This window comes from Oncorhynchus keta, chromosome 28 (assembly GCF_023373465.1).
Source record: "Oncorhynchus keta strain PuntledgeMale-10-30-2019 chromosome 28, Oket_V2, whole genome shotgun sequence".
Taxonomy (NCBI): domain Eukaryota; kingdom Metazoa; phylum Chordata; class Actinopteri; order Salmoniformes; family Salmonidae; genus Oncorhynchus; species Oncorhynchus keta.
In genome coordinates this window covers 13,099,940-13,122,914 of record NC_068448.1, presented here as the reverse complement: position 1 = coordinate 13,122,914, position 22,975 = coordinate 13,099,940, and the positions used below count along the sequence as shown (strand labels likewise).

The following is a 22,975-nucleotide window of genomic DNA, read 5'->3' as shown; positions in this document are numbered from 1 at the left end:
ATGAACTGTAACTCTGCAAAATCTTTGAAATTGATTCATGTTGCGTTTCTATCTTTCTTCAGTATAGTTAAGAAGTCAAATTTGGCTTAACAAATGACATAAGTTATATGGACTCACTCTGTGTGAAATAAAAGGGGTTGACATGATTTTTGAATGACCACCCCTTCCTCTGTCCCTCATACACACAACATCTGTAAGGTCCCTCAGTCAAGCACTGAATTTCAAGCACAGATTCAACTTCAAAGACCAGGGAGCTTTTCGAAAGGCTCGTAAAGGGACGTGATTGGTGGATGGGTAGCAATAACAAATCAGACATTGAATATATCTCCAGTCGTCTGCTGTAATAGCCCATCCGTGAAAAGGATCGACGAGTTGTGCCACTTGGGACACCACAATAAAGAGGTAAATGTCATGAATCCCCTCCTTTTCTTTGGGAACAATATATAATCGTTTCCGTACTGAATAATGGTACTAACTGTTCACGATTCCCCAGTTTTTGGCTCTATTACAAGTCCTGTAAATTTCCTTCTGGAACAAAAACCTTGAAACTTTACCTATATAATTAGGCCACTTCTAACTTCTGATATTCAGTTTTTATGTATGACAATCTGTGCTGGCCTCCTCGCTCTCTTGGACACTCTGCACTGACCTCCTCCCTCTCTAGGACAATCTGCACTGACCTCCCTCTCTAGGACACTGCACTGACCTCCCTCTCTGCACTGACCTCCCTCTCTGCACTGACCTCCCTCTCTGCACTGACCTCCTCCTTCTCTGCACTGACCTCCTCCCTCTCTGCACTGACCTCTTACCTCTCTAGGACACTACACTGACCTCCTCCCTCTCTACACTGACCTCCTCCCTCTGCACTGACCTCCTCCCTCTCTGCACTGACCTCCTCCCTCTCTAGGACACTCTGCACTGACCTCCCTCTCTGCACTGACCTCCTCCCTCTCTGCACTGACCTCTTACCTCTCTAGGACACTACACTGACCTCCCTCTCTGCACTGACCTCCTCCCTCTCTAGGACACTCTGCACTGACCTCCTCCCTCTCTGCACTGACCTCCTCCCTCTCTAGGACACTCTGCACTGACCTCCTCCCCCTCTAGGACACAAATGTGAACACCTGTAAGGGGTGTGCGTGCAGCAGGGGATGAAAACAGGTAATTTACTGACACTGAGGTGTGTTCTGTGCTTCAGATGAGAGAAGAAAAAGAGTTTAGAAGTTGGAAGGCAGCTGTACCAAGCGATGACTTGGCTTATTGATTTGCTCTGCTTTGCTTTACCATGCAGCTAAACTGGGACAACAACATAGGCTTTCTCTCCAACACTTGACAGAGTGCTAGTTGAGTTCAGTTATGTTACGGTGGTGTTACATGAATTATAGTCAATCAGTGAATCAGAGCAAGTGCTCATAGTAATGGATGCAACGGGATAAATCGACAGGTATAACTGATCAAACACTTTCATGCGTTATATTATTATGAGACATCCTCCCACCAGCCTCCAATGTTCTGGATATGAAGAGAAGATCATATTTATTTTGACCTCAATTACTAAAATATTATATTCACCATACATTTATTCCCAAAATTAAACTTAGATTTTGACTTGGGGTCTAGAGGTTGAAAGGAATCAAATTCACTCTGTATTGAAATCTAAGGCAAAAACTCCAGGGTGTTTTTGGACATACAGAGTGTGTGTGTTTCTGTGTGTACTATGTGCATGCGTGTTTCTGTGTGTGTGCGTGTGTATGTGTAGGGCTGTTACGGTGACCGCATTACCGACACACCGGCGGTCATGACCTCAGTCAAATTCGGCACTCTATTGTCCCTCTAATCATTCTGACATCAATGCAAACGTAATTGAAAATCAAATCAAACACTTAATACGACAACGATGAGATGGCCAATAGGGAGGAGGTCCGAGAACTGGCAGTGTGGTGCCAGGACAACAACCTCTCCCTCAATGTGAGCAAGATCAAGGAGCTGATCGTGGACTACAGGAAAAGGCGGGCCGAACAGGCCCCCATTAACATCGACAGGATTATGGTGGAGCGGGTCGAGAGTTTCAAGTTCCTTGATGTTCACATCACCAACGAACTATCATATTTCAAACATACCAAGACATTCGTGAAGAGGGCACGACAAAACCTTTTCCCCCTCAGGAGACTGAAAAGATTTGGCATGGGTCCCCAGATCCTCAAAAGGTTATACAGCTGCACTATCGAGAGCATCCTGACTGGTTGCATCAGTACCTGGTATGGCACCTGCTCGGCATCTGACCGTAAGGCGCTACAGAGGGTAGTGCGAACGGCCCAGTACATCACTGGGACCAAGCTTCCTGCCATCCAGGACCTATACAATAGGTGGTGTCAGAGGAAAGCCCATAAGATTGTCAGAGACTCCCATCACCCATAGACTGTTTTCTCTGCGAACGCACGACAAGCGGTACCAGAGCGCCAAGTCTAGGACCAAAAGGCTCCTCAGCAGCTTCTACCCCCAAGCCATTAGACTGCTGGACAATTCATAAAAATCACCACTCTTGTACACTGCTGCTACTCGCTGTTTGTTACCTATGCATAGTCACCTCGCCCCCACCTACATGTACAGATTACCAGAACTAGACTGTACCTCCGCACACTGACTCGGTACCGGTGCCCCCTGTAAATATACCCGTTATTGTTATTTTTATTGTGCTACTTTTTATTATTACTTTTTTATTTTAGCCTGCATGTGGCAAATACAGTTTGATTTGATTTAATGAGAGCCCATGAGCTAATGTTGCGCATCATTTCTTTAGGCTATTCATTTGCGTGAGAAAACAGAGATCCCATTAGCTTTTTATAGGCTGACTATATTTATGTATTAAGTACATTGCTTTGCATTTACATTTGACATTTAAGTCATTTAGCAGACGCTCTTATCCAGAGCGACTTACAAATTTGCTTGCGTCCTCCATTCGCTATTGAAGTGCATAGATGACATGTACCTGTATATGCCCGTTCCGAGACAGGTGCATGATAATGGCCATTCTAAATCCAAACTAATTTCACACATATATTATTTAGTATATGTAAAGACAAGATTAAATCAAGAATAGTCTGATCAGTGAAAATATTTGCCTATCACTAGTGAATGATACATTATCACTTGTGAATGATACATTATCACTTGTGAATGATATATTATCACTTGTGAATGATGCATTAACACTTGTGAATGATATATTATCACTTGTGAATGCTGCATTATCACACGTGAATGATGCATTATCACTTGTGAATGATGCAGTATCACTTGTGAATGATGCAGTATCACTTGTGAATGATACATTATCACTTGTGAATGATACATTATCACTTGTGAATGATACATTATCACATGTGAATGATACATTATCACACGTGAATGATACATTATCACACGTGAATGATACATTATCACACGTGAATGATACATTATCACACGTGAATTATGCATTATCACTTGTGAATGATACATTATCACACGTGAACGATACATTATCACTTGTGAATGATACATTATCACTTGTGAATGCTACATTATCACGTGTGAATGATACATTATCGCGTGTGAATGATACATTATCACTTGTGAATGATACATTATCACACGTGAATGGTGCATTGTCACTTGTGAATGGTGCATTATCACTTGTGAATGATATATTATAACTTGTGAATAGTGCATTATCACTTGTGAATGATGCAGTATCACTTGTGAATGGTGCATTATCACACGTGAATGATGCATTATCACTTGTGAATGATGCAGTATCACTTGTGAATGGTGCATTATCACTTGTGAATGATATATTATCACTTGTGAATGATATATTATCACTTGTGAATTATATATTATCACTTGTGAATGATGCATTATCACACGTGAATGATGCATTATCACTTGTGAATGATGTAGTATCACTTGTGAATGATACATTATCACTTGTGAATGATATATTATCACTTGTGAATGATACATTATCACTTGTGAATGATACATTATCACTTGTGAATGATATATTATCACTTGTGAATGATGCATTATCACTTGTGAATGATATATTATCACTTGTGAATGCTGCATTATCACACGTGAATGATGCATTATCACTTGTGAATGATGCAGTATCACTTGTGAATGATGCAGTATCACTTGTGAATGATACATTATCACTTGTGAATGATACATTATCACTTGTGAATGATACATTATCACATGTGAATGATACATTATCACACGTGAATGATACATTATCACACGTGAATGATACATTATCATCACTTGTGAATGAATGATACATTATCACTTGTGAATTATGCATTATCACTTGTGAATGATACATTATCACACGTGAATGATGCATTAACTTGTGAATGATACATTATCACTTGTGAATGATACATTATCACTTGTGAATGCTACATTATCACGTGTGAATGATACATTATCGCGTGTGAATGATACATTATCACTTGTGAATGATACATTATCACACGTGAATGGTGCATTGTCACTTGTGAATGGTGCATTATCACTTGTGAATGATATATTATAACTTGTGAATAGTGCATTATCACTTGTGAATGATGCAGTATCACTTGTGAATGGTGCATTATCACACGTGAATGATGCATTATCACTTGTGAATGATGCAGTATCACTTGTGAATGGTGCATTATCACTTGTGAATGATATATTATCACTTGTGAATGATATATTATCACTTGTGAATTATATATTATCACTTGTGAATGATGCATTATCACACGTGAATGATGCATTATCACTTGTGAATGATGTAGTATCACTTGTGAATGATACATTATCACTTGTGAATGATATATTATCACTTGTGAATGATATATTATCACTTGTGGATGATGCATTATCACACGTGAATGATGCATTATCACTTGTGAATGATGCAGTATCACTTGTGAATGGTGCATTATCACTTGTGAATGATATATTATCACTTGTGAATGATATATTATCACTTGTGAATGATATATTATCACTTGTGAATGATGCATTATCACACGTGAATGATGCATTATCACTTGTGAATGATGCAGTATCACTTGTATATGTTTTATTAAGGTTAGTATCACACCTCATGTAGCCTAGCCCACAGGCCTATATGTTTTAATAAGGTCAGTATCACACCTCATGTAGTCTAGCCCATAGGCCTATATGTTTTAATAAGGTCAGTATCTCACCTCATGTAGTCTAGCCCACAGGCCTATATGTTTTAATAAGGTCAATATCACACCTCATGTAGCCTAACCCATAGGCCTATATGTTTTAATAAGGTTAGTATCACACCTCATGTAGTCTAGCCCATAGGCCTATATGTTTTAATAAGGTCAGTATCACACCTCATGTAGCCTAGCCCACAGGCCTATATGTTTTAATATGGTTAGCATCATACCTCATGTAGTCTAGCCCATAGGCCTATATGTTTTAATAAGGTTAGTATCACACCTCATGTAGTCTAGCCCACAGGCCTATATGTTTTAATAAGGTTAGTATCACACCTCATGTAGTCTAGCCCACAGGCCTATATGTTTTAATAAGGTTAGTATCACACCTCATGTAGTCTAGCCCACAGGCCTATATGTTTTAATAAGGTTAGTATCACACCTCATGTAGTCTAGCCCATAGGCCTATATGTTTTAATAAGGTCAGTATCACACCTCATGTAGCCTAGCCCACAGGCCTATATGTTTTAATAAGGTTAGTATCACACCTCATGTAGTCTAGCCCATAGGCCTATATGTTTTAATAAGGTTAGCATCACACCTCATGTAGTCTAGCCCACAGGCCTATATGTTTTAATAAGGTCAATATCACACCTCATGTAGTCTAGCCCACAGGCCTATATGTTTTAATAAGGTTAGTATCACACCTCATGTAGTCTAGCCCATAGGCCTATATGTTTTAATAAGGTTTGTAATCACACATCATGTAGCCTAGCCCATAGGCCTATATGTTTTAATAAGGTTTGTAATCACACATCATGTAGTCTAGCCCATAGGCCTATATGTTTTAATAAGGTTAGTATCACACCTCATGTAGTCTAGCCCATAGGCCTATATGTTTTAATAAGGTTAGTATCACACCTCATGTAGCCTAGCCCATAGGCCTATATGTTTTAATAAGGTCAATATCACACCTCATGTAGCCTAGCCCACAGGCCTATATGTTTTAATAAGGTTAGTATCACACCTCATGTAGTCTAGCCCATAGGCCTATATGTTTTAATAAGGTTAGTATCACACCTCATGTAGTCTAGCCCATAGGCCTATATGTTTTAATAAGGTTAGTATCACACATCATGTAGCCTAGCCAATAGGCCTATATGTTTTAATAAGGTTAGTAATCACACCTCATGTAGCCTAGCCCACAGGCCTATATGTTTTAATAAGGTTAGTATCACACCTCATGTAGCCTAGCCCACAGGCCTATATGTTTTAATAAGGTTAGTATCACACCTCATGTAGCCTAGCCCACAGGCCTATATGTTTTAATAAGGTTAGTATCACACCTCATGTAGTCTAGCCCATAGGCCTATATGTTTTAATAAGGTTTGTAATCACACATCATGTAGCCTAGCCCATAGGCCTATATGTTTTAATAAGGTTAGTATCACACCTCATGTAGTCTAGCCCACAGGCCTATATGTTTTAATAAGGTTAGTATCACACCTCATGTAGTCTAGCCCATAGGCCTATATGTTTTAATAAGGTTAGTATCACACCTCATGTAGCCTAGCCCATAGGCCTATATGTTTTAATAAGGTCAGTATCACACATCATGTAGCCTAGCCCATAGGCCTATATGTTTTAATAAGGTTAGTATCACACCTCATGTAGCCTAGCCCACAGGCCTAGATGTTTTAATGTTAGTATCACACCTCATGTAGCCTAGCCCACAGGCCTATATGTTTTAATAAGGTTAGTAATCACACCTCATGTAGCCTAGCCAATAGGCCTATATGTTTTAATAAGGTTAGTATCACACCTCATGTAGCCTAGCCCACAGGCCTATATGTTTTAATATGGTTAGTATCACACATCATGTAGCCTAGCCCATAGGCCTATATGTTTTAATAAGGTTAGTAATCATACCTCATGTAGTCTAGCCCATAGGCCTATATGTTTTAATATGGTTAGTAATCATACCTCATGTAGCCTAGCCCATAGGCCTATATGTTTTAATAAGGTTAGTAATCATACCTCATGTAGTCTAGCCCATAGGCCTATATGTTTTAATAAGGTTAGTAATCATACCTCATGTAGCCTAGCCCACAGGCCTATATGTTTTAATAAGGTTAGTAATCATACCTCATGTAGTCTAGCCCACAGGCCTATATGTTTTAATAAGGTTAGTAATCACACCTCATGTAGCCTAGCCCATAGGCCTATATGTTTTAATAAGGTTAGTATCACACCTCATGTAGTCTAGCCCACAGGCCTATATGTTTTAATAAGGTTAGTAATCACACCTCATGTAGCCTAGCCCATAGGCCTATATGTTTTAATAAGGTTAGTAATCACACCTCATGTAGCCTAGCCCATAGGCCTATATGTTTTAATATGGTTAGTATCACACATCATGTAGCCTAGCCCATAGGCCTATATGTTTTAATAAGGTTAGTAATCATACCTCATGTAGTCTAGCCCACAGGCCTATATGTTTTAATAAGGTTAGTATCATACCTCATGTAGCCTAGCCCATAGGCCTATATGTTTTGATAAGGTTTGTATCACAACTAAAGTGGCCAAATAACTTCTTAAAATTAAAATGTTCTTGTTACATACAACCTCATGCTAATCGCATTAGCCTACTTTAGCTAAACTGTCCCGCAGGGGACCCACCAAACCTGAACAAGTTTTAAAGCGTTAATGCATTTGTGATCACTTTTAAGAATGGTGTTTTCCCACGAATTGATTGAATTTGGAACATTCTTCCTTATAGCCTACTGCCATGTGCACATTGCTGCTCTTATAATGTGAAACAATAGCTTAATAGTTTATCAACATTTTAAGCTAAACCTTCTGATCTGTTGCATCAGCCTCATTGCTTTGGGGATCTATCGCATCCCACAACTGTCCCAGAGTGTTTGGAATATTTATTTCTCACACAGACGGACAAGTTGACCAATAGAATAGGTAGATTTTTATACTACTGGGAATTGTAGATTGACATAGGCTAGTGCTTTTCCTGTTCATCAGGCCTACTCATCTTGTTGGCTGACAAACAAAAGAGTGGGCAGTGAGAAAGACCCAATCATGTGACAGGCATTGGCTAATAATCATTGAGATATCTGAGAGAGCCATGTGAGTTAGAGGTGCTTCAGAGCAGACAGCAGGTAGAAGGGAATTACAATTATTATATTCATCCCAGGGCACAACGGCCACTAGCCTCAAAAGGCATGGATGGGAGCTCGAAGGAGGTGTAGGACTCATGGCATTACAGCCACAAAAAGAGGATGCCACCGGGAAATTTTGAGGCATTATTAAGTGCTTGTCAAATTGTGAGACTGATGAAGTGTGTGCAGCCTGCACAAGAAACAGAGCAGAGCTCATGCCTTTAATGAGACTTTTTTCAAATTGTCATTTGAAATGCAGCCTTAGAATGTACAAAAAAATCTAAACATATAGCCCAACCTTTGAATCACAACTAAAGTTGCATAAATAACTCTAAGTTAAGCATATAGGAGGACCTGTTTCTTTGTTAATTTGTTAAATGCAAGTGCGCACTCCCTCAGAAATCGTTTGGAGAAAATATCCTTTCTATTTTATTCAGCAATGTTCAATTGTATTCTTCATACTATAACATATAAAATAATGCCACGGAATTATAAGCAAATCTTGTCTGCTAAATGAACTAGTGTTGCCCACAGCCATATGGAATAGCCAGATCAGGACCTAACATAAGGACAACTCAGTATGCTATTCTGTTCTTCTGAAATAGACTACATTTTATTCATATCATGTTTCTTTAGGCCTGTCTGAAATAAATCATGGATTTGTTGTGATGGTGCAGGTTATATTACATGAATTTGTTGTGATGGTGTAGGCTATATTACATGGATTTATTGTGATCGTGTAGACTATATTACATGGATTTGTTGTGATGGTGTAGGCTATATTACATGGATTTGTTGTGATGGTGTAGGCTATATTACATGGATTTGTTGTGATGGTGTAGGTTATATTACATGGATTTGTTGTGATGGTGTAGGCTATATTACATGGATTTGTTGTGATGGTGTAGGCTATATTACATGGATTTGTTGTGATGGTGTAGGCTATATTACATGGATTTGTTGTGATGGTGTAGGTTATATTACATGGATTTGTTGTGATGGTGTAGGCTATATTACATGGATTTGTTGTGATGGTGTAGGTTATATTACATGGATTTGTTGTGATGGTGTAGGCTATATTACATGGATTTGTTGTGATGGTGTAGGTTATATTACATGGATTTGTTGTGATGGTGTAGGCTATATTACATGGATTTGTTGTGATGGTGTAGGCTATATTACATGGATTTGTTGTGATGGTGTAGGTTATATTACATGGATTTGTTGTGATGGTGTAGGCTATATTACATGGATTTGTTGTGATGGTGTAGGCTATATTACATGGATTTGTTGTGATGGTGTAGGCTATATTACATGGATTTGTTGTGATGGTGTAGGTTATATTACATGGATTTGTTGTGATGGTGTAGGTTATATTACATGGATTTGTTGTGATGGTGTAGGCTATATTACATGGATTTGTTGTGATGGTGTAGGTTATATTACATGGATTTGTTGTGATGGTGTAGGCTATATTACATGGATTTGTTGTGATGGTGTAGGTTATATTACATGGATTTGTTGTGATGGTGTAGGCTATATTACATGGATTTGTTGTGATGGTGTAGGCTATATTACATGGATTTGTTGTGATGGTGTAGGCTATATTACATATATTTGTTGTGATGGTGTAGGCTATATTACATGGATTTGTTGTGATGGTGTAGGCTATATTACATAGATTTGTTGTGATGGTGTAGGCTATATTACATGGATTTGTTGTGATGGTGTAGGCTATATTACATAGATTTGTTGTGATGGTGTAGGCTATATTACATGGATTTGTTGTGATGGTGTAGGCTATATTACATGGATTTGTTGTGATGGTGTAGGCTATATTACATGGATTTGTTGTGATGGTGTAGGCTATATTACATGGATTTGTTGTGATGGTGTAGGCTATATTACATGGATTTGTTGTGATGGTGTAGGCTATATTACATGGATTTGTTGTGATGGTGTAGGTTATATTACATGGATTTGTTGTGATGGTGTAGGCTATATTACATGGATTTGTTGTGATGGTGTAGGCTATATTACATGGATTTGTTGTGATGGTGTAGGTTATATTACATGGATTTGTTGTGATGGTGTAGGCTATATTACATGGATTTGTTGTGATGGTGTAGGCTATATTACATGGATTTGTTGTGATGGTGTAGGTTATATTACATGGATTTGTTGTGATGGTGTAGGTTATATTACATGGATTTGTTGTGATGGTGTAGGCTATATTACATGGATTTGTTGTGATGGTGTAGGTTATATTACATGGATTTGTTGTGATGGTGTAGGCTATATTACATGGATTTGTTGTGATGGTGTAGGTTATATTACATGGATTTGTTGTGATGGTGTAGGCTATATTACATGGATTTGTTGTGATGGTGTAGGCTATATTACATGGATTTGTTGTGATGGTGTAGGCTATATTACATAGATTTGTTGTGATGGTGTAGGCTATATTACATGGATTTGTTGTGATGGTGTAGGCTATATTACATAGATTTGTTGTGATGGTGTAGGCTATATTACATAGATTTGTTGTGATGGTGTAGGCTATATTACATGGATTTGTTGTGATGGTGTAGGCTATATTACATGGATTTGTTGTGATGGTGTAGGCTATATTACATGGATTTGTTGTGATGGTGTAGGCTATATTACATGGATTTGTTGTGATGGTGTAGGCTATATTACATGGATTTGTTGTGATGGTGTAGGCTATATTACATGGATTTGTTGTGATGGTGTAGGCTATATTACATGGATTTGTTGTGATGGTGTAGGCTATATTACATGGATTTGTTGTGATGGTGTAGGCTATATTACATGGATTTTTTAAATGTAGATGTTCCAAAGGTCTACATCAATGGCTGTGCGTGGAAGCCAGGAGATGATAAATACGTTTATGTTAATTAACGGTCAATTACGGGACACCGGCAATTATTTCCTTGACAATCACCGACTGACAAAGTGTAATGACTGCCACAGCCCTTGTATGTGCGTTCGTGTGTGCTTCTTGGACCTCTTACCTTGGTCTGGAGGGTTGGGGTCCCAGGCGGCCCACAGCTGGACGATGAAGAAGGGGGACCAGCAGACTGTGTACACCAACACTATCACTAAAGTCATCCTCACCGTCTTAGACATGGCTTTGGAGATGGAGGGGGGAGTCAGGGCCAGGGGGGGTGGGGGTGAGGGAGGGTAATCCAGGGAGGGGCGTGGAGAGGGGACATGCCGGGCGGAGGAGGGGAGCTCGAAGGAGGTGTAGGACTCATGGCAGTAGCAACTGCCATTGTTAGGAGGCACTGAACCACCACTACATCCACCAGAGGTGACTGGGCCATGGGAGCCATGTGATCTGGGAACTACAGCTGTACTGGAGCCCCTTCGGTCACTAAGGACAGGGTTGGAGGGGACGGGGAGGTTATCTGGGATGTTGAAGGGGTTTTGCTGCGCTGCTGCTGCTGCTGTGTGGTCATTGTGACTGCTGCTGCACTGTGGGCAGGGGGACGGGTAGTCATAGCAGTCTGATGGGGGCACAGCTGTAGACAGCAGGGAGAAGGGGGAGCTGGAGGGGTTGTTGTTCATAGTCTTTAGAAGCTGTCCTTCTCCTACTCCTCTTCCCACTCCTCCTCTCCCCCCTCTTCCCCCTTCTCCTCCACCTCCTCTCCCACCTTCTCCTCCTCCTCCTCTCCCCCCTCCTCCTCCTCCTCTCCCCCCTCCTCCTCTCCCCCGCTCCCTTGTCATTCTACCGTCCTCCTTTTTGACTCTGTGGAAGCGGAAGATGACAGCGTTGTTCTTCTTGAGCTCTGCTGACACCATCCTCTCTGACTTCAGATAGATGTTGTTGTGAATCTCTCTGAAGATCCGGATCTGGAAGGAGATTTAAAAAAATAGATTTCTCCTCTCTCTTCATGTAGTGTTGTGGTGTCTCTCTTCATGTAGTGTTGTGGTGTCTCTCTTTATGTAGTGTTGTGGTGTCTCTCTTCATGTAGTGTTGTGGTGTCTCTCTTCATGTAGTGTTGTGGTGTCTCTCTTTATGTAGTGTTGTGGTGTCTCTCTTCATGTAGTGTTGTGGTGTCTTTCTTTATGTAGTGTTGTGGTGTCTCTCTTCATGTAGTGTTGTGGTGTCTCTCTTTATGTAGTGTTGTGGTGTCTTTCTTTATGTAGTGTTGTGGTGTCTCTTTATGTAGTGTTGTGGTGTCTCTTTATGCAGTGTTGTGGTGTCTCTCTCTATGTAGTGTTGTGTTGTCTCTTTATGTAGTGTTGTGGTGTCTCTTTATGTAGTGTTGTGGTGTCTCTTTATGCAGTGTTGTGGTGTCTCTCTCTATGTAGTGTTGTCTTGTCTCTTTATGTAGTGTTGTGGTGTCTCATGTTGTGATGGGTGTTTTGTCCTGTGTTTATATTTTTAATCCCAGCCCCCACCTCCCTTAGGACGCCTTTCATTGTATATAAGAATTTGTTCTTAATTAAATAAAGGTTAAAAAAAATAAAAAAAGATAATCCATCCACCTGACAGGTGTGGTATAGCGAGAATCATCATTACACAGGTGCACCTTGTGTTGGGGATAACAAAAGGCCACTCTAAAATGTACAGTTTTGTCACAGAACACAATGCCACAGATGTCTCAACTTTTGAGGGAGCATGCAACTGGCATGCTGACTGCAGGAATGTCCACCAGAGCTGTTGCCAGATAATTTATTGTTATTTTCTCTACCATAAGCCACCTCCAACGTCTTTATAGAGAATTTGGTAGTACGTCCAAACGACCTCACAAGTGCAGACCACTTGTAACCACGCCAGCCCAGGACCTCCACTTCAGGCTTTTTCACCTGCGGGATCATCTGAGACCAGTCACCCGGACAGCTGATGAAACTGAGGAGTATTTCTGTCTGTAATAAAGCCCTTTTGTGGAGAAAAAATAATTCTGATTGGCTGAGCCTGGCTCCCCAGTGGGTGGACCTGGCTCCCAAGTGAGTGGGCCTATGCCCTCCCAGACCCACCCATGGCTGTGCCCCTGCAAAGTCATGTGAAATCCATAGATTAAGGCCTAATGAAATGATTTACATTGACACATTTCCTTATATGAACTGTAACTCTGTAAAATATTTTAAATTGTTGCATGTTCCTATTATATTTTTTATTCAGTATAGTTAAAACTAATAGAACAAATTAACGTAGACAATAAAAAACTATTTTGGAACAGATTCCTAAACCCAATCATCCCAACCCAGACACCAAACACAGACTTATTGTCCTTTGTAACTCAATTAAAAGTCAGAAATTCTGTTTCTGAAAAAAGCACATGACTCCAGCAGGCCAGGTCTGGGTCTTAGAACAATGTCCTGCCAAACCACGTTAAGGTCATCATTTGATCAGACCTGGGTTCAACTACTATTTGAAATCATTTCAAATACTGTGGCTGAGCTTGATTGTGCTTGCCTGGAACAGTTTAACCTCATTTCTATCAACATGTTAAATGTGCAACCAGAGGGAAAAAAAACCCTGGACCACCTATACTCCACACACAGAGATGCACACAAAGCTCTCCCTCACCCTCCATTTGGCAAATTGGATCATAATTAAATACTCCTGATTCCTGCTTACAAGCAAAAATGAAAGCAGAAAGCATTGGGTTTACTTGATAGCTACCTACACAAATAGCTAGCTAGAACAAAGTGTTAATAAGATAAATTCATAAAAAAGATTTTTAAAAAGTGGTCAAATGAAGCACATGCTAAGTAAGCTACAGGATTGTTAGCACAGACTGGAATATGTTCCAGGATTCCTCCAATGGCATTGAGGAGTATACCACCTCAGTCATTGGCTTCATCAATAAGTGCATCGATGACGTCGTCCCCACAATGACCGTACGTACGTACGTACGTACGTACATACATACCCCAACCAGAGGCCATAGATTACAGGCAACATCCGCACTGAGCTAAAGGCTAGAGCTGCCGCTTTCAAGGAGCGGGACTCTAACCCGGAAGCTTATAAGAAATCCAGCTATGCCCTTCTATGAACCATCAAACAGGCAAAGCGTCAATACAGGACTAAGATCGAATCATACTACACCGGCTCTGACGCTCGTCGGATGTGGCAAGGCTTGCAAACTATTACAGACTACAAAGGGAAGCACAGCCGAGAGCTCCCCAGTGACACGAGCCTACCGGACTAGCTACTTCTATGCTCGCTTCGAGGCAAATAACACTAAAATATGCATGAGAGCCCCAGCTGTACTGGAAGACTGTGTGGTCACGCTCTCCACAGCCGATGTGAGTAAGACCTTTAGACAGGTAAACATTCACAAGAGTGCAGGGCCAAACGGATTACCAGGACGTGTACTGCGAGCATGCACTGACCAACTGGCAAGTGTCTTCACTGACATTTTCAACCTCTCCCTGTCCGAGTCTGTAATACCAACATGTTTTAAGCAGACCACCATAGTGCCTGTGCCCAAGAACAATAAGGTAACCTGCCTAAATGACTATGACCCGTAGCACTCACGTCTGTAGCCAGGAAGTGTTTTGAAAGGCCGGTCATGGCTCACAACAACACCATTATCCCAGAAACCATAGACCCACTCCAATTTTCATACCGATGTTATGCACGCCTCTATGAAGAGGGAACGCAACACCCTGCTACAACTAAACTCTCCGTGAAGTGAAAAAGGTATGGACTGTAGGTGCAAGTAAGAATGACAACAGGCAGAATGTGGTACCGTTTACAAGGACTTTATTCCTTTACACGGTAATATGGGGAAAAGGGGCTGGACGGAACCAAAGCAAAGAAAGTAAATCTCAAAGCCCCCCCTCTCCTATCTTACCTGCCTACCCACTACTTACCTAATTTAGCACCACCTGGTGCCCTAACCAAAATACAAGGGGGATCCGCCCAGGTCTTACCTAGTGTGCCTAGACAGCGAATATGCTATGGGTATATGTATGCCCGCAGGCCTCTTGCCTAAGCACTCCCTAGGTGCCTTCCCCTTCTCCCCTGGGAACAAATGAAACAGAAGAACAAATAATTTCTCAAGCAAACTAAGACACAAAGCACATCAACTAAGCTCTATCTGAGCCACAAACTCACAAAACATACCAACTCTCAGCAATGAACTCCCAGCAAAATCAACCTCTAGCAAAATCTCTCTAGCAAAATCTCTGCAATGACCTCCCAGCAAAATCAACCTCCAGCAAAATCAACCTCTAGCAAAATCAACCTCTAGCAAAATCAACCTCTAGCAAAATCAACCTCTAGCAAAATCAACCTCTAGCAAAATCAACCTCTAGCAAAATCAACCTCTATCAAAATCTCTCTAGCAAAATCTCTGCAATGACCTCCCAGCAAATCTCTCTCCTGAGCAGAACACTGGCTTTTATATAGCTTCAGAATGAATGTGTAACTGGAGACGAGGGGTCGGGGTCAGCTCTCCAATTAGCCATGGAGTCGACCAATCAGCTGCTTGAGGGATTTCAGGAAGCCATTTCAGCTTCCTGCCATCCAGGACCTCTATACCAGGTGGTGTCAGAGGAAGGCCCTGAAAATTGTCAAAGACTCCAGCCACCCTAGTCATAGAGTGTTCTCTCTGCTATTACAGAGCACCGGTACCGGAGCGCCAAGTCTAGGTCCAAGAGGCTTCTAAACAGCTTCTACCCCCAAGCCATAAGACTCCTGAACATCTAGTCAAAGGCTACCCAGACTATTCACATTGCCCTCCCCCTCCACACCACACCACTGCCACTCTCTGTTGTCATCTATGCATAGTCACTTTAATAACTCTACCTACATGTACATACTACCTCAACTAACTGGTGCATCTGCACATTGACTCTGTACCGGCACCCCCCTGTATATATTGTTATTTTTTACTGCTCCTCTTTAATTACTTATTACTTTTATCTCATATTCTTATCTGTATTTTTTGAAACGGCACTGTCGGTTAGGGTCATTTCACTGTAAGGTATACACCCTATTGTATTCGGCGCATGTGACGAATAGCATTTGATTTGATTTGAACATTGGAACCAATAGAATGGTAAACACACCGAAATGGCGAACACACCGAAATGGCAAACACACCGAAATGGTAAGCACACCGAAATGGTAAACACACCGAAATGGTAAACACACCGAAATGGTAAACACACCGAAATGGCAAACACACCGAAATGGCAAACACACCGAAATGGCAAACACACCGAAATGGTAAACACACCGAAATGGTAAACACACCGAAATGGTAAACACACCGAAATGGCAAACACACCGAAATGGTAAACACACCGAAATGGCAAACACACCGAAATGGCAAACACACCGAAATGGTAAACACACCGAAATGGCAAACACACCGAAATGGTAAACACACCGAAATGGTAAACACACCGATCTGGGGAACTCCAGGCAGGTTAAATCAAACACTCAAAGTTTATGAAAGATTTCAAATAATATTTAATTAATTCAATGTCCTTAATCTTTGGCTGGGTTCTGGTTCATTTGTCTGATATTCTGGTTCCCTGTGGGGTACCTCACGATGGGTAGTGTTCTGACAGGCTGGCCACACAGCAGGGAGTCTACAGAGGGCTGTGTTAATTAGGCCATCGGAAACATCTCCCACGGGATGCTACATAACACCAGCCACTGAGCCTGTTCAGTCTGATCTGATAGAACTGACCCCCTGGAGCTTGTTCAACAATGCCTGCCAAATACCGCTCCATCAAAACAGAACACATTTTATTCATGCTTGACATGCTTCAGTTTTTGGATTCTGTGTATTTCATTACCTCGGGGGTGGCAAGTAGCCTAAAGGACTCTTTTCCCTATGTAGTGCAGAGGAGGCTAGTGGGAGGAGCAATAGGAGGACAGGCTCAATGTAAAGGCTGGAATGAAATCAATGTTTCCATTTGTTTGATGTGTTTGGTACCATTCCATTGATTCCATTCCAGCCATTACAATGAGCCTGTCTTCTCCTCTGCCCCCTGTCTATAGCTCCTCTCACCAGCCTCCTCTGATATAGTGCACTATTTAAGGAATAGAGTGCAATTTGGGAAAAAGCCATAGTTTAAGACGCGGGTGATAATGAAATGGGAACTGAACTGGTAACAAGAGGGCTGCTGGTCTCTGATCCCAGGTTGTACCATAGAACAAGGCACCCTCCAGGAGCATCGCATCGCGGCTGACGCTGCTCCTCTCAATGTGTGTGTGTGTGTGTGTGTGTGTGTGTGTGTGTGTGTGTGTGTGTGTGTGTGTGTGTGTGTGTGTGTGTGTGTGTGTGTGTGTGTGTGTGTGTGTGTGTGTGTGTGTGTGTGTGTGTGTGTGTGTGTATGTGTCTGGGTGTCTTGGGAAAAAGGCAAAGGACTAATTTCTATTCTACTTTTGTTCTGTCGTCACACTGTGTTGTGTCCTTGTTGTCGTACCTGGCAAACAGTGATGATTAAGGCTGTGTGTGTGTGTGTGTGTGTGCGTGCGTGTGTCTGTGTGTGTGTGTGCGTGTGTGTGTTCGTGTGTGTGTGTTTCAGTAGAAGAAAGTACCTGGCAGACGGTGATGATTAGTGCTGGCAGTAAGAACACTGCTAGGGTCATCCAGGTGATGTAGGCCTTGAGCCCCCACTGCTCAGCGAAGTGACCCCAGCACTCAAACTCTCCTGGAGACACCTCCGACCGCGAGAAAATGAAGAACTGAGGGAGGAAGGACGGGACAGATTGAGGAGGGGGGAGAGAAGGAGGGAAAAGGGCGAGGGTGGGAGGATGGATAGAGGGAGGGAGGGAGGGAGTGGTGAGGGAGTCAAAACCAAACACATTTCTAACTAACAGAACAGGAGGCCACACAGTCTAGGAAACTTCCACTGAACTCATGATACAAAAAATAAGCCAAAAATGGGTATATCTTGAATTTGACTGCAGGCTCTGGGGTCAGGGCAGAAGTGTCCCTTTGAGAATTTTACTTAACCTTTAGTCATGCTGAGACCAACGCCTCTTTCACAGATCAGTCCTGTATACCCATCTATCTACATAAAACACATCAATATACACTACACACATCAATATACACAACAATATACAGTACACATCAATATTCACATAAACACGCAAAAAGCTAAACACAATGAGCCAGCTTGTCATCTATCTGGTGCACACCTGAGGTAGCCTATACCGAGGTACTACCTGAGGTAGCATATACCGAGGTACTACCTGAGGTAGCCTATACCGAGGTACTACCTGAGGTAGCCTATACCGAGGTACTACCTGAGGGAGCCTATACCGAGGTACTACCTGATGTAGCCTATACCGAGGTACTACCTGAGGTAGCCTATACCAAGGAACTACCTGAGGTAGCCTATACCTAGGAACTACCTGAGGTAGCCTATACCGAGGAACTACCTGAGGTAGCCTATACCGAGGAACAACCTGAGGTAGCCTATTCTGAGGTAGCCTATACCGAGGTACTACCTGAGGTAGCCTATACCGAGGTACTACCTGAGGTAGCCTATTCTGAGGTACTACCTGAGGTAGCCTATTCCGAGGAACAACCTGAGGTAGCCTATTCTGAGGTACTACCTGAGGTAGCCTATTCTGAGGTAGCCTATACCGAGGTACTACCTGAGGTAGCCTATACCGAGGAACAACCTGAGGTAGCCTATTCTGAGGTACTACCTGAGGTAGCCTATTCTGAGGTAGCCTATACCGAGGTACTACCTGAGGTAGCCGAGGTACTACCTGAGGTAGCCTATACCGAGGTACTACCTGAGGTAGCCTATACCGAGGTACTACCTGAGGTAGCCTATACCGAGGTACTACCTGAGGTAGCCTATTCCGAGGTGCAACCTGAGGTAGCCTATACCGAGGTACTACCTGAGGTAGCCTATTCCGAGGTACAACCTGAGGTAGCCTATACCGAGGTATTACCTGAGGTAGCCTATACCGAGGAACTACCTGAGGTAGCCTATACCGAGGTACTACCTGAGGTAGCCTATTCCGAGGTACTACATGAGGTAGCCTATTCCGAGGTACAACCTGATGTAGCCAATACTGAGTTAGCCTATACCGAGGTACTACCTGATGTAGCCAATACCGAGGTACTACCTGAGGTAGCCAATACCGAGGTATTACCTGAGGTAGCCTATACCGAGGTACAACCTGATGTAGCCTATACCGAGGTACAACCTGATGTAGCCTATACCGAGGTACTACCTGAGGTAGCCTATACCGAGGTACTACCTGAGGTAGCCTATACCGAGGTACTACCTGAGGTAGCCTATACCGAGGTACAACCTGAGGTAGCCTATACCGAGGTACTACCTGAGGTAGCCTATTCCGAGGTACAACCTGAGGTAGCCTATACCGAGGTACTACATGAGGTAGCCTATTCCGAGGTACAACCTGATGTAGCCAATACTGAGTTAGCCTATACCGAGGTACTACCTGATGTAGCCAATACCGAGGTACTACCTGAGGTAGCCAATACCGAGGCCTATTACCTGAGGTAGCCTATAGCCTAAGGTACAACCTAGACTGAGTTAGCCTATACCGAGGTACTACCTGACCTGTAGCCAATACCGAGGTATTACCTGAGGTAGCCTACCGAGGTACAACCTGATGTCTATACCGAGGTACTACCTGAGGTAGCCTATACCTAGGAACTACCTGAGGTAGCCTATACCGAGGAACTACCTGAGGTAGCGAGGAACTACCTGAGGTAGTCTATACCGAGGAACAACCTGAGGTAGCCTATACCAAGGAACTACCTGAGGTAGCCTATACCGAGGAACTACCTGAGGTAGCCTATACCTAGGAACTACCTGAGGTAGCCTATACCGAGGAACTACCTGAGGTAGCCTATACCTAGGAACTACCTGAGGTAGCCTATACCGAGGAACTACCTGAGGTAGCCTATACCGAGGAACAACCTGAGGTAGCCTATTCTGAGGTAGCCTATACCGAGGTACTACCTGAGGTAGCCTATACCGAGGTACTACCTGAGGTAGCCTATTCTGAGGTACTACCTGAGGTAGCCTATTCCGAGGAACAACCTGAGGTAGCCTATTCTGAGGTACTACCTGAGGTAGCCTATTCTGAGGTAGCCGAGGTACTACCTGAGGTAGCCTGAGGTAGCCTATAGCCTATACAGAGGAACAACCTGAGGTAGCCTATTCTGAGGTACTACCTGAGGTAGCCTATTCTGAGGTAGCCTATACCGAGGAACAACCTGAGGTAGCCTATACCGAGGTACTACCTGAGGTAGCCTATACCGAGGTACTACCTGAGGTAGCCTATTCTGAGGTACTACCTGAGGTAGCCTATTCGAGGTACAACCTGAGGTAGCCTATACCGAGGTACAACCTGATGTAGCCAATACTGAGTTAGCCTATACCGAGGTACTACATGAGGTAGCCTATTCCGAGGTACAACCTGATGTAGCCAATACTGAGTTAGCCTATACCGAGGTACTACCTGATGTAGCCAATACCGAGGTACTACCTGAGGTAGCCAATACCGAGGTATTACCTGAGGTAGCCTATACCGAGGTACAACCTGATGTAGCCTATACCGAGGTACTACCTGATGTAGCCAATACCGAGGTACTACCTGAGGTAGTCTATACCAAGGTACTACCTGAGGTAGCCTATACCTAGGAACTACCTGAGGTAGCCTATACCGAGGAACTACCTGAGGTAGCCTATACCGAGGAACAACCTGAGGTAGTCTATACCAAGGTACTACCTGGGGTAGCCTATACCTAGGAACTACCTGAGGTAGCCTATACCGAGGAACTACCTGAGGTAGCCTATACCTAGGAACTACCTGAGGTAGGTAGGAAGCCTGAGGTAGCCGAGGAACTACCTGAGGTAGCCTATACCGAGGAACAACCTGAGGTAGCCTATACCTGAGGTAGCCTATACCGAGGAACTACCTGAGGTAGCCTATACCGAGGTACTACCTGAGGTAGCCTATTCTGAGGTACTACCTGAGGTAGCCTATTCCGAGGAACAACCTGAGGTAGCCTATTCTGAGGTACTACCTGAGGTAGCCTATTCTGAGGTAGCCTATACCGAGGTACTACCTGAGGTAGCCTATACCGAGGTACTACCTGAGGTAGCCTATACAGAGGAACAACCTGAGGTAGCCTATTCTGAGGTACTACCTGAGGTAGCCTATTCTGAGGTAGCCTATACCGAGGTACTACCTGAGGTAGCCTATACCGAGGTACTACCTGAGGTAGCCTATACCGAGGTACTACCTGAGGTAGCCTATTCTGAGGTACTACCTGAGGTAGCCTATTCCGAGGTACAACCTGAGGTATCCTATTCCGAGGTACAACCTGAGGTAGCCTATACCGAGGTATTACCTGAGGTAGCCTATACCGAGGAACTACCTGAGGTAGCCTATACCGAGGTACTACCTGAGGTAGCCTATTCCGAGGTACTACATGAGGTAGCCTATTCCGAGGTACAACCTGATGTAGCCAATACTGAGTTAGCCTATACCGAGGTACTACCTGATGTAGCCAATACCGAGGTACTACCTGATGTAGCCAATACCGAGGTACTACCTGAGGTAGCCAATACCGAGGTATTACCTGAGGTAGCCTATACCGAGGTACAACCTGATGTAGCCTATACCGAGGTACAACCTGATGTAGCCTATACCGAGGTACAACCTGATGTAGCCTATACCGAGGTACTACCTGATGTAGCCAATACCGAGGTACTACCTGAGGTAGTCTATACCAAGGTACTACCTGAGGTAGCCTATACCTAGGAACTACCTGAGGTAGCCTATACCGAGGAACTACCTGAGGTAGCCTATACCTAGGAACTACCTGAGGTAGCCTATACCGAGGAACTACCTGAGGTAGCCTATACCGAGGAACAACCTGAGGTAGTCTATACCAAGGTACTACCTGGGGTAGCCTATACCTAGGAACTACCTGAGGTAGCCTATACCGAGGAACTACCTGAGGTAGCCTATACCTAGGAACTACCTGAGGTAGCCTATACCGAGGAACTACCTGAGGTAGCCTATACCTAGGAACTACCTGAGGTAGCCTATACCGAGGAACTACCTGAGGTAGCCTATACCGAGGTACTACCTGAGGTAGCCTATTCTGAGGTACTACCTGAGGTAGCCTATTCCGAGGAACAACCTGAGGTAGCCTATTCTGAGGTACTACCTGAGGTAGCCTATTCCGAGGTACAACCTGAGGTAGCCTATACCGAGGTACTACCTGAGGTAGCCTATACCGAGGTACTACCTGAGGTAGCCTATACCGAGGTACTACCTGAGGTAGCCTATACCGAGGTACTACCTGAGGTAGCCTATTCTGAGGTACTACCTGATGTAGCCTAGGTTACCTGAGGTAGCCTATACCTGAGGTACTACCTGAGGTAGCCGAGGTACAACCTACCGAGGTACTACCTGAGGTAGCCTATACCGAGGTACTACCTGAGGTAGCCTATACCGAGGTACTACCTGAGGTAGCCTATACCGAGGTACAACCTGAGGTAGCCTATACCTGAGGTACTACCTGAGGTAGCCTATACCGAGGTACTACCTGAGGTAGCCTATTC

At 43.1% G+C, this 22,975-nt stretch overlaps 1 protein-coding gene across 1 annotated transcript in view; it reads right to left on the bottom strand.

Annotated features, from left to right (window-relative positions):
- The window catches only part of LOC118370711 (vasopressin V2 receptor-like), a 69,835-nt gene that overhangs the window by 2,329 nt on the left and 44,531 nt on the right, over positions 1-22,975 (bottom strand). Inside the window, exons 4-6 of the mRNA XM_052484887.1 lie at positions 17,940-18,086; positions 12,187-12,277; positions 11,437-11,586 (exon numbers count right to left, since the gene is read on the bottom strand). Coding sequence (XP_052340847.1) covers positions 11,437-11,586; positions 12,187-12,277; positions 17,940-18,086 — 388 coding nt within the window. The remainder of the gene's footprint in view (positions 1-11,436; positions 11,587-12,186; positions 12,278-17,939; positions 18,087-22,975) is intronic.